A 12,734-nucleotide genomic window follows, 5' to 3' on the forward strand; every position below is an offset into this window, starting at 1 on the left:
TACAGCGGGTTCATTTCAAGATAAACTGCTTAGCAGCAACCTTTTTAAATGTAATACTTCTATGTTTAAAAAGTCTACTTTATTTAACGCTTTACAATACACAATATTTAATTGTGTTTTATAATATTTTATTTGCAGGTATGAAAGCTCATTAAAATATGTGAATAATATTTCCCAAGCTCAATTTAAGCTGTTTTCAACATTTGTTTTTTGACTGGGGTGTCCTCCGGGTTTTCATTCTCAGATGTTAGGATTTTACATACTTGTTAACTCAAAAACAAACAAGCACGACAGAAAAATCATACACACACACAAAACAGTTTGAGAGGTCATCAATGAAGTATTGAGAAGATAAAGCACCAAAATGACTGTATCTGTAAAACACTAACCATTATGAACAAAACTAATAAGAACTAAGCATCTCATATTTTTGAGTTATTCAGTCAGAAGCAAGTTCTATTAAGATTTGAAATTGGACTAGAACTTTTGTGCAAATATGTCAATTCTATCAAACTCAAAATCCTACATTTTCTTATTTCTTGGCATTGTTTTATTCATTAAAGCACTCCTGCACAGAAAGGAGGTCTACGGATCTTGCAAACAGAACTGCTCCTTAAATATCAGTACACATCTTACTCCTATTTCAAAGAAGTAAGAAATATTTGACAATCCGTAGCTTAACGTAAAAAAAACCAAACAATTCTAACACGTCATGTTTCAGCTTTATTTTCATTTGCATTATCTTGGACAATTATTCTGAGGAAAGTCATTAATCTCATGCAGACTCAAAGGTATGCACGATATTAATGATTTTAGGAAAATGAAATTCAAGAGAGGTTTTCTGATATCATTCACATTATGCAAACATTTAACATTTCTGCTTCTGCTAGAGTACATTATCAGCACACAGAGAATTCAACTTTGGGTTCCTATGGATTAAAAAAGTAACTAGCATGCCATGAAATGGAAAAGAAAATTATTTAGCACATATATGCAAGCTTTTAGTATGCCAAAATTCAAAGGGTATCATTTCTATAATTGGTGCTCCTACTGTAAGTGAGAATTTTACCTGCACTTTTCCAAGTTAATCTGTACACAAATTGTAAATATAAAAGAACAGTTCAAGATTTCTGCTTTTTTTTTTTTTTTTTTTTTTTTTTTTTTTTAAGAAGCTTTTTTTTCTACCCATCTATTTTGTCGTATTTCTTCACCTTGAAAGAGAGATAAAGATGGAGGGAACTCTTTTACAGTCCTTAGCTAGAGCTAAAAAGACACAGGAAATATTGAATCCACATATTAACTGATTATTTTTGTAGGAGTTTAGCACTTGACACTCTTTTATACTGCCATAATTAAAATAAGTCGATGGGTCAATTAAAGTGAACTTTTCAATATTAATGACCTTTGATTACACCTAACTGAAGAATCAATGTTATAAAGCCAGACAGACTAGAAATACTGATCCAGAAACCTTGTAAAATAGGCACACATATCATGCAAAAAGTTTGAATGCAAAGATAAAGTAGGGTTGTGTCATATGCAAATAAACAGAGTTTTATCATACAGTTAGATGATAAATATTAACAGATACAACACTCATCCAAGCCATCTCTGTTAAATGAAGTTGTAGCATGAAACACAACCTAAGCTTCTTAAAAGTAACTGGTGCCAATGCTTAATCAGATATTGTAATTACCGGAAATGTCACTTATCTATGTTCTATTAGACCTATTTTCAGCAGCAATGCTTTTATTTACTTATTATTTTCAAAGCACTCACTGTTCTTGACAGATCTCATTTTCACCCTGTATCCATAATGTAAGATTTCTAAAGTAGACAGGTTAGCCTAGCTAAGGCCCAAATAATTTGGTGAAAGGTCAGCAGTGTGCTCAGTGGGGAAGGAGCCAACTCAGTTACAACTGTTTTTCAAAGTCTCGCCTTTTAGCTTTTCAAATAAAACATCTGAGAAAAATCAAGAAAAGCCAGCTGCCACTTTACTTTCAAACAACTGTACAACAATAGGTGAGCATGGCTAAACAACAGAACACAGCTTAATTCAGTGGTTTGCTTTCAAAACATTACAGCAAATGGAAAAACAACAATAGCAATAACAAATGTTTAAATTAGTAAAAAATACTAATAATAATAATAAAAAAAATGTGGTGCTATCATTAACATATGCCAAAGAGAGGATGGATAGATACGTTACTGGGGCATTTTTTATTTATTTATGAACACACAAGTTAGTAGCAGCATAGTTCATACTAAAAGGATAGCTTGTTATTGCAAAGTATAGTGCTCCTTGATTTTTTTCCTGCAGTAAGTAGCAATACATCAAAACCCACATATTTAATCAACTTATCTTGATGTCAGAAGACCATGGCATACCCTGAAGAATAAATATTGAATAGTGTTTATATCCTGCCAGTATATTCTTGGGTATCCATTTGTTGCACAGTTAATATACATACAGAAATGACTGCCATTTATTACCAATACTAACAAAACAGTCAAGACTTATTGTGTGTGCATATGCATATTATATACATATTATGTATGCATTATGCATATGTATACATATTTACAATATTATATATATATTAGTTGTATATCAATATGCATATAAATTTCTGTTTAAATATTTACAAACAATTATCACATTTTTCAGACTCAGTCTTTAATATTGCTTTCAACTGACTGAAAGGGCACATGGAAACAATGGGAACGTATGGAAAGAGATTATCTGTTTTGAGACCAGATTGTGATGTGTTTACTCACACTGAATAACTTATGAGGAATATTCCTTCTGTGGTGTATAGTACTCTGCTGTGAAGGAGGGTCATGATGTGGCACTCTGTATTTACTCATGCCATTGGATATAGGTTCTCAGTGTTACGTTAGAACTAATTCTAGGGCTTGATTGCTTCATTGTAAAGCCCACCACAGGATTGTGTTGGTGAAGTAGGTACTGGTAACAAGCTTTAACCTCTCCTACATAGGAAGTAGAAAGATGACTGAAGTCCTTCATTTCTAAGTTTAGTTCATGACTTCATGCAACTTTCAAAGTAGATTGCCAATGTCACTGTGTATCCAAATAGCATCTAGGCTTAGAAAAATTGTTACTTAAGGCTGATGACACTGCTTATTTTGCTCACTATTTAGTCTAGACAGTATAACAAATCTCCAAAATGGGAATGGTTTTGTGCATGAGGGATACACAGTTACTCACCCTCACTAACCGCGGAGAAGAAGGAACAGCTTTCAAGTTTAGCTTGAACTTCTTTCTTGAAAAGTCTGAAGTTTAACTAACTCTCCCACCTTTTTTTTTTTTGCTGTACTCACATTAATTTCAAATTCTGTCTGACTCCCTACTAAAACAGCAGGGGATTGGCACTTCAGAGACACAAGCCCATATGCTAATTCCCCATCTTCTGTCAGTGTCCAACACTTGTACCCACACAGTCACACAAGCGGAAAAAAATATATATTTGAAAAGCATTAACCCACTTTACCTAGGAAAATGCCAGAATTGCATAGATAATTACTATATGTACAAGCAAGAATATGCAATTAAGGCTCTTCTGGTAAACATCATGTACATAATTTTTCCATTGAATTGTGTGCACTTGATGGTCAGGATGTTGGCTAGACCTACTCCTCAACTTTAACCTCAAGTAAATGCCAGAGGAAAGGGATAGACCCTTCCTTTACCCTTATGGTAAAGGACCTGATATTACAAACATTTGCAGAAGCAAGTGGTTTTATGCTTGGATCATATGCAGAACCAGAAACTCCCGGAATTCCTCAAATAAAAATATTCTTTCAAAAAGAAAAAAAAAAAAAAAAGAAGTGTGATCTTATAAAACCATAATCTCAACTATCTCAATCCATATGGCCTATGCTGATGATTCCTCTGGATATAACCACCTGAGTAGGTTTGCTAATGTTGCAAAATATTAAAAATTAAGAAGTGAAAGTGAATATTACTACCTGCTCAAGTATAAATGCTATCAGACAAATTCTAATTTCTTTTTCAAAAATAAACATGGTTCAAATAATGATTATTTTCCAAGGCATGGTGACATTTCAATATATGGAAAAAGAATAATTTCACAAGGGATATATATTATATATGTAAATTAATATCATATTGCAAAAGAGAGAATACATAGTGTCACAATTACTTTCTTAAAAAAAAAACAAAAACAAACCACTGTAGGACTAATAGCTTATATGTATATAAACTGAGAATAAACCCAATAGCACTCCAAGTAACAGAAGAATTCTCACTGCCTTTTTTCCAACCTAACATCTTCTTTTCACTTACAAGCAGTTCAGTAAAATATCTGATCCCAGTATTAATTTTCTTTATAGTGAAACTGGAAAATAAAAATAAAGAATTGACAGATCAAACTACCATTCAGAGGATCCATGAATGTAGGGCTGTTTTACTTGTCATATTTGAACTCAGAGAGCAGAGAAGTTTCATATTTCATAATAATTAAGTAAATAAATTCCAGATTTGCCATGGAAACACTGACATTCATGAACAAACAGCAGCATGTGATCACACTCTAGTCATACATTATTATCCTTTTAAACGTAATTCTGCAGTGAAACTGCTCTCAGCTTAGTAGCCCAATCATACCTCCCTACATATTTCTGGATTAATCCTTTTGGCTGAGACCATCATCTTTCTCCTGGGATATAAAGCAGAAAAGATACCATTTACAAAATATAAGCATCAACACATACCATATTTTTTTTCCATCACAGCTAAGTAAAATTATGGACAGAACACTTCTACATTACTCTAGTAGAAAACTTTCATAGAAAATAACAGTAAAAGTCACAGTAGATATCACAGTCCCCTATTTCTTCTGTAGTTGAAAAGACAGATTTGGAAACTTTGGGGGATGGGAGGGGGGGAAGCGGGGGTTGAGGTACCTGATCCTACAGGATGTTCCATGTCTCCCGTGAGATCCAGAATTCTCTCAACTTCAGCCAACTTTGGTTGGAGTTACAGCTGCTCAACACATCGCATAAAGAGGTCTATAAACTCTGACAGATTTTTGCACATCACTTACCTGAATATGAAAGATACTAAAATTAAATCAGGCAGGATAATTAACATTATGCACACTCTGCACAGACTGAAGGCCATTTCTTGTCACACCCTGAAGGCCATATCTTGTTACAACCTGATTTCAATCTGAAATCAATGTAGCATAATATTGCCCTAAATATATATATATATATATATAAAACGAAGATTTTTGTCTTTTTCGAATTGCATACAGATAATTTTTAGAGGGGAAGAAGTCCTATAAAATGAAAGCAAAGTAACACAGAAATACAAAGCTGATGGAGATAAAACCCATTTTGCCATTCATTCTCATACTTCTGCACCTACATACCCAGCCAATAACCAGCAAACAATTCAGTCATGCCAGTAAAACATTTCACAAAGGCTCTCTATGCTTCAAGAGAACATGAAACAATTTTTTTTAATAACATGTTAGCCTCAAAGCCATTCAAAAGACTGCATTTGGAAATGACAAGGAATATAGTATCCAAGCAAAACAGTTTCAATAAAGTAGCTCCCCAAATAGTTAACAGAAAACTTGAAACATGGCACAAAAGCAGGATTTTCAAGTAACCTAAACCTGCAGTCACACTACAAGACAGTACTTCAATGGCAAAGAATTGCTTAGATATAAATATTTACCCTACAGCGCTAGACTGAAGAATGTAAACAGATCCCATGGATATAATATAATTTGTCAATATCCTTACTGATGGAAATGGAAATGTTAACTCAGACAGGTCACTGATCCTGAAAGATGAGTATAATCAATTACTTTTCTACCTGTCAGTCATACACATAATTGCCTCACTTGCGTCCAACTGCTCCCCAGTCTTTCCTTTCTTGTTTCAAGGCACCGAACAATCATTTCTATTCACTTTTCACTCTTTTCCTACTGCTTCTTCACATTGACGCTGCTTGTTTGAGGTCTAGCCCGTTTTCTTGCCTATTTCCACAATATTGCCTGTCTCTGACCTCAGAAAGGTGGCCCTTCTGTTTTCCTCAATGCCACTTAAACCTCACTCTCTTCAAGGTCCACAAATACTAACCACCTCCTAATCAACACAGCCTGACCCAAAGCTCACCGAAGTCAGTGAGAACCTTTCTATTAATTTCAGTGGACTATGAATTAGGACCAGATTGCTTCAGATACTCAGGACTAAAATCCAGTGAAAGTAAAACGATCCGTGTGGATATCTCTGTTGCGAACAGCAGACTGCCACTTGTAAACAGTTTCAGCAGTAATCTCAGATCAATGCCATTTATGAATATTTCCAATACATTCTTCCAGACCTCATGCAAAGGACTGAGGCCCTAATTTTCTTGTTACTTTTATCTGTACAAATCTGGAGAAATGCCAAAGACTTCTGACAGAGCTTGAATAAACACACATCTAGCAAAGCCAGCTAAGGAAAACTAACATGTTCGTGAAGGCTAGTTAGTCATTAAAAATAAATAAATAAAGAAAACCCACAACAAACAGTTTAAAAGGCTGTTTAGATAGAGAGACGGAGTATTTGCAAAGCACAGTGAAACATTTAAAGTCACTATGCTCTAAATTTGCACTGGTGAGGACCTGCAATGCTATTTTTGCAAACTGATCCTCTGTCTAACCCTGCTTTATTCATTTGTGAACAATTTAAAGAAAAAAAAACATTTCAGAATTCAAAATTTACATGACCCCATTCTTTCTGTCTTTGTAGACACCTTGCCACTTACTTCCTCTCCCATCTCTTCCTACCCCAGCTCTTCAACATATCTTACAAGGAAGAATTAAATTACTTTTGCCCACTCTTCCTTCTCCCACTATTTATGTTCCATTTTTTCCTTAAGTGCTTTGGCTGCAACATCAGTATCTTTCTGCAATCTCACAGCACTCCCCTCAAGTGCTATGAGGTACTCAGCAACTGGAACAGCCTGGGAGATGTAATGCAATATAAATACATAAATACAGTGTCGAAGACTGTTAATCTTATGGAAAAGAGCTATCATTACCAGACATTATTACCCATCTAATGTTAAAATAGTACATATTTAATAAAAGATATGGCAATTCACTTAAAAAAAAAATAATGCTTACCCCATTGTACCAAAAGTACTTTAAGGTTAAAGGGAAAATAAAAGTAACACTGCCAATTAGGGCATAACTATGCTATGTGCATCAGTAAACAAAGCCTGTTTGATGACCTTCACTGAAAGAGTGTATTTATTTATTTTTTTAAACATATTTATGCTGGTACGTATAGTGAACTACACTCCACCCTCACAGCTTCAGGTATGGGAGGCAAACCCTTTGTAGAAATGAAGTTACTGTTGCATCAAGGTTGCTAATTACATTGTTTAATACAAAAAGGAGCCAGGATACAGTACATTGATAGGGGGTGGAGTGTATTGTACATACAGAACAGGGGTGTTGCTTCTATTCTGTCATCTGACATTGATGTGCGAAGAGGGGACAAAAACAAATGCATTTTCTTTCCAGCACTGACACATGCAAAGACAAATCACTTATTACAAGTTGTACGCAGCTCAGAGTAATAAAAATAGAATACAGATTTAGAAATGCCCCAGTATAATTTTTTAGATTTTACGTATATTTAATATTTTGATCTTCCACTTCAAAACTGCGAGTTAAGCAATGAGTGAATTGGATCTGAAATACAAACAAGGCATTACCCACATCACATTAAAAGGCATCTTAAATGCAGCTGTGGATTCTTAAACTTAAGACTGAATGGGATTCTTAGTTGCTTAGAATATGAATGAACTTGGCCACATTACATATACTTCAAGTGGAATTGTAACTATGTAATAAATTGCTGTTTAAAAAGTCAACATGCAGAGTTCAAACCTATTTGTTTCTTGCAGGATTCTGTTGATTTGTGCATGAAGAGGTAGTGATGCAGTGTTGCAATGAGAGTCACTACAGCGATACAAACCCACAGCCCAAGCATAAGACTCTAGAGGCTGGATCTCCAAGGACCAACACTGAGTACACTGTTCTCTAAAATACACCTTCAACCAGCAAATTTAGTTTCAAGGAAACACCTGCTCACCAACTTTTCATGAAATAAAATTTAAAAAAGTGGTGGTAGAAGCAGCTTATAAATTATGATAACATTTAGCAGAGAGCTGCAGACAGAAAGCAAAGACATTATTTTAAACGTGATCAGCTTCAACCAGAAATGTGAAAGCATTTTCCCCTGCTGATGTCTCACTAAAGTTGGCTGGGACAAAATTTGCGTTGCAGCTATGGGCTGAAGCAACAGTGTTGAGAAACAAAGCAAACAAGCATTTACAACTCCCCCACCTGCAACCCTTTCCAACTAGCAAAGTATGATGGATGCTTTCAGTTGGCTGCAAGGCGAACATTAGCTAAGAACTCATTTAGCTAAATCCACATCCATGGCCCCCAATGTTTAAAATTTGTCATGGATTAAAGCCATGAAATAAAAATTAAAAAAAAAATTTCAATTTGAAATTTTATTAGCGTGTTGCTAGAATGGTCAACATCGATTAACAGGAGAGACTTTGTCCACACACTGAGAACAGCCTTCGTGCACCTCCCTCCCTTTTCCTCCTCTCTCTCAAGCGCTCTTTCAGCATTAACACTATTGAAAGCCAAACAAAATACTGGCTATGGGTGTAAAGAACGCTGTTCGTTTGGAATGTTGCCATGGATCCTGCTTTCAGTCGCGTCCCATGGAAAGAGGGTGCAGCCGGCCGCCCCTGTGGCAGGCTGGGCTCCCCAGTAGGGCAGAAGGAAGATAGCCATGTACCCCACTGCACACTATTCTTTCCCATCCACTATAGCCAGGTCTTTGATCACTCTCAGTTTGCCACTGGCATCGATTCGGCGCTTCTCGCGTATTAGATCCTCCAGACTGTGGAACCTCACCGTGTGCACTTTGTTCTCCGCCAAGTGGATCTTGAGATAGTACTGCTGCTGGGTGCCGGCAGCAGCCTGCAGCTCCCCCCCGGCTTTGAACTCCCGTTTCCCGAAGCGGCACCAGGCGGCGAAGCTCTCGGAGTTAGTCCAGCAGATCTCGTCGCTTTTTAAGCCCAGGTGCCCGCAGGCGTTTTGCACCACCAGCTCAGCCACCAGTGGGCGGAAGCGGTACCAGCTATTCACCACCCGGCCCACGTTGCCCGCGGCAGCCTCGTACAAGCTGTCCTGGCGGATCTGCCCCTGGTGCAGGTGGATGATCTGCCCGCTGCCCACGTACACTGCCCAGTGCGGCGGCGGCTGCTCCGACGGCCCCAGGTAGAGTAGCTCCAGCAGGTCCCCCGGCTTGCAGAGAGCAGGCAGCGCTGACACCGAGTAGACGCTCAGGTCCCCAGCCTGGGGGCCGCTGCTGACCTTGGAGAAGATGCATTCCTGGCCGCGGAAAGCGGAGAATTGGGTCTCGTTCAGCACGAGCTGGTGGTGGAGGTGGTGGGTGGGCGTCTCCTGGCCAGGGCTGCCGGAGCCCTTCACGCTGTACTTCTCTGACTGGCCTCGCTCGTCCAGGTCCTCCTCCTCATCCGAAAAGAAGTAAGCCACCCCGACGCGCAGCTCGTCCTTCTCGATCCCCGAGGGGTCCCCGGTAGGCAGCTCACTGTAATTCAGGTGGGTGATGCGATCCAGTTGATTTCCCATCAATGACAGGGCGAGGCGAGGGCAGGAATCGCCGGATCTGGAGGAAGGGTGGGGTGGGCAGGGACAGAGAAAACGAGAGTGCAAACGGAGGGAAGGAAAGGGAGAGAAAAAAAAAAAAAAATAGGAAAAAAAAATCAAGACACATACAAAAGACTTCAGCGATTCCGCCCCGAGCACCCATTTCTCCCCCGCTCCATCCCTCCCCTCCGAGTGAAGGGAAACTCCCAGCGCGGATCCTTCCCACTCGCTTTCGGGGTGCAGGGCAGGGCAGTGCCCCGGGCCTCCCAGCTCCCCGGCCCAGCCCCACGCCGCAGGAGAAGGCGGCTCCTCGCCGCCCGCCGCCTCCGCGCGGGGGACGGAGTTGCTTCGGGAGCCTCTGCTCTCCGCTCCGCAAGGGAAAGGGCAGTGGGAGCGCTGGCCCGGAGGGTCCGGAGCCCGCTCGCAGCCGAGCCAAGCCGCTGTACGTGAGAACAGGATGCTGAAGAAGCAGGCGGCCTCGCAGCTGCCACCCGTGTCTACCCGCTCAGCCTCGCATTTCTGCCAGGACATCGCAAGGAGAGGGGAAAAAATAAAAATTAAAAAAAAATAAAAAATGAAGCACCCTTTGTCCCCGAAAGGTGTCCCTCTCTCCCCCCTCCGTACCCGTGGTCGCCCAGCGGGTCGTCAAAACCCCCCAAACTCCTTTAAAGTCGTTCTGTCCCCATGGGCGCCGCAGAGGAGGTGAGTTCCGTCCTCCCCACAGCGCGCCCGGCTCCTCCGCCCGCGCCGCCCCGCTCTGCTGTGGGCTGCTCAGCCCCTCCGGCAGAGCATAAGTACCGGCGGCGCCGCTCCCGAGCCCGCCCCGGCACCGCTCATTGGCCGCGCCGCGCTGCGCTGCGCCCGGTGGCGGCGGCCGTAGTGGGGCTCCGCGGCGTCACTGTCCGGTCCGGCCTCGCTGTCCCCCAACGCCCGAGAGTCTGATTTCGGCGCCTCGTGGCTGGCCTCTGGTTGTGGCACGGAGACCGCTGGGTGTCTCCGTGCGAAGCACGGCTATCTGGAGAGAGGAGGGTTCAAGCAGTGTGCGCACCGCCAAGCGAGCCCTGCAACTGAAAAGAAGGCAGAAAAAAAGTGATTGCCATGGTAAGAAAAACGCCCTTCCTTTAGCTAAAGGGTTGTATCTCTCCGAGAATTTCTTCATCCGTCAAGGAAATGAGCGTCCGCTTGTCTAAATTCAGAACCTCCGTGCGATCTGAGCTCTGGATTTCCCCATGGTCAGACAAAACTGGCCTTTCCCATGGGCTGTTCTGCTCACCTATTGCACACCCCATTTTAGAAAGGGATGAGCTGCCTGTCTTTTATCATCACCAACACATTGGAATGTTAGATGAGGTGACTCCTAGCTGTGGTCATCTGTCCACATCTGGCTGCAGCAGCAGTAGTGGGTTGTCCTAAGACAGAAGGTGGGCTATGGCTTGTCTTACATAAAACATAAGATTGCCTGATGGTAGCAGTCCATCTTTTCCTAAAATACGTCAAATCTAAAATCTACCATCTGTAGTAGTTAATGCCAGTACATATTTTACATATTATTTTGCACATTATGAAATCAAGGCTTAGGAATAATTAGCTGATGTGAACACAGTTTCCCTATAAGATTGTGTTAGCGATGGGATTGTAACCTTAGTTCTTCAGAGAGCTCTCGTCATGGGAACTTTTGAGACGAACTTAAATATTAAGACACTTCATGAAAAAACCTAATGTAATTATTTGATTCATATGTGAGTCATATTAAAGCACCGTTTTTATCTATTCACAGCGGAAATAAATTTGTCGGATAGACATAAATATTTCTATTTTTGGTGCTTGTGGATACTAACCACCTTCACTTCTGACTCCCCAGCTTAGACCTTTTTTTTCAGTCCAGTCTTTGGCTTTGGTTAAATAAGAAAAATAATGCTGATGCTTTCTTCTCATGATAGTGGCATGCAGTTTCTATCTACCTATAGCAACTTCCCATTTTTCACGGTAAAAATGTCATGCCTAGGTTTATATGGGTCAAATACTGGGTTTCTTATGTAGACATGTGTTTTCTTCAAATGAACCTTTAATTTTCCCATTCAAATATTTATATGCCTATCTTTCTAGGAGAGTATTTTGTTTCTCATTAATTTTTTAGCATAGGCAAAGGCATCAGATCATAAATGGAAGGGAGAAAAGGGCTTGTTCAGTGGTGTGACATTCTAAGACTGACCAGTTATTTTTCACTGTGGCAATTATACTATTTTGTTGGTTAAGACTTTGCATCTTTCATAAATTCAGGGACTACAGTCTCAAACTCATAGGTGTCTGAGCTGCTGGTTTACAGCAGTTCAGGATGCGGCATTCAGGGGTTTGTGGAATTAGAAATTGAAGTAAAAATGTTTATCTAAAAATGACTATATCCTAAAATATGTGTTTAAAAGTTTCACAGGAGTAAGCATAGTGGATGTTACAAACCTCTGAAACTGTTTAGATGCTTTTGTCCTGATTTTGTCAGAAATTATACATTCTTTTATGGCATAACCTTCATCAACTGCAACATTTTAAATTAAGTTATGAATACACCCTAATACATTTATCATTTAGGCTGGAAAAGAGCCTATGATATTTTGATTTTTTTAATAACTGTTAATTGTTAAAGCTAGTTCAAGCAGAAGGCCATTTTCCATACATACATTCTTCATCAACAGTTTCTGTTTTCTAAACAGTTTATATTTTTCTTGTTTAAAGTCTGCATCATTTTAGGTTGCACTCACAGTTCACACTTCCCACATTTGCCAATCATCAAGGCTATGTGGAGTAATTTTTAGACAGTTCCAAACAAACAATACATTATTTCATCTTTTCCATGCAAAATAGTACAGAACAAATTTCTTCAGTGAACTGCATGATGCAGAAAGAATCAGTCTGTGTTCAAGACTCTTCACTTCTAACTGGATGGAATAGCCCCAGCCAAATTTTAACCATTTTCTTTGCGTTCCCCGTGCTTTT

At 39.8% G+C, this 12,734-nt stretch overlaps 2 protein-coding genes across 2 annotated transcripts in view; one reads left to right on the forward strand and one right to left on the reverse strand.

The window, feature by feature from the left end:
* Nucleotides 1-700: 700 nt before the first annotated feature.
* Nucleotides 701-10,517, reverse strand: LRATD1 (LRAT domain containing 1). Its single transcript, XM_052665719.1, has 2 exons — nt 10,368-10,517; nt 701-9,762 (listed from the first exon to the last, which is right to left on the reverse strand). Exon 2 carries the CDS (start codon nt 9,723-9,725, stop codon nt 8,877-8,879), a length of 849 nt encoding a protein of 282 aa, XP_052521679.1. The 5' UTR covers nt 9,726-9,762; nt 10,368-10,517; the 3' UTR covers nt 701-8,876.
* The window catches only part of LOC128089310 (uncharacterized), a 35,954-nt gene continuing 32,947 nt past the window's right edge, over nt 9,728-12,734 (forward strand). The window contains exons 1-3 of the mRNA XM_052700593.1: nt 9,728-9,778; nt 10,343-10,445; nt 10,539-10,844. Of these exons, the coding sequence (XP_052556553.1) occupies nt 9,728-9,778; nt 10,343-10,445; nt 10,539-10,844 (460 nt within the window). The remainder of the gene's footprint in view (nt 9,779-10,342; nt 10,446-10,538; nt 10,845-12,734) is intronic.

This window comes from Tympanuchus pallidicinctus, unplaced genomic scaffold (genome assembly GCF_026119805.1).
Source record: "Tympanuchus pallidicinctus isolate F22 unplaced genomic scaffold, pur_lepc_1.0 scaffold1, whole genome shotgun sequence".
NCBI lineage: Eukaryota > Metazoa > Chordata > Aves > Galliformes > Phasianidae > Tympanuchus > Tympanuchus pallidicinctus.

Excerpts from the sequence above, each read along its gene's own strand:
- LRATD1 (XM_052665719.1), bottom strand. The coding sequence starts at position 9,725 with ATGGGAAATCAACTGGATCGCATCACCCACCTGAATTACAGTGAGCTG.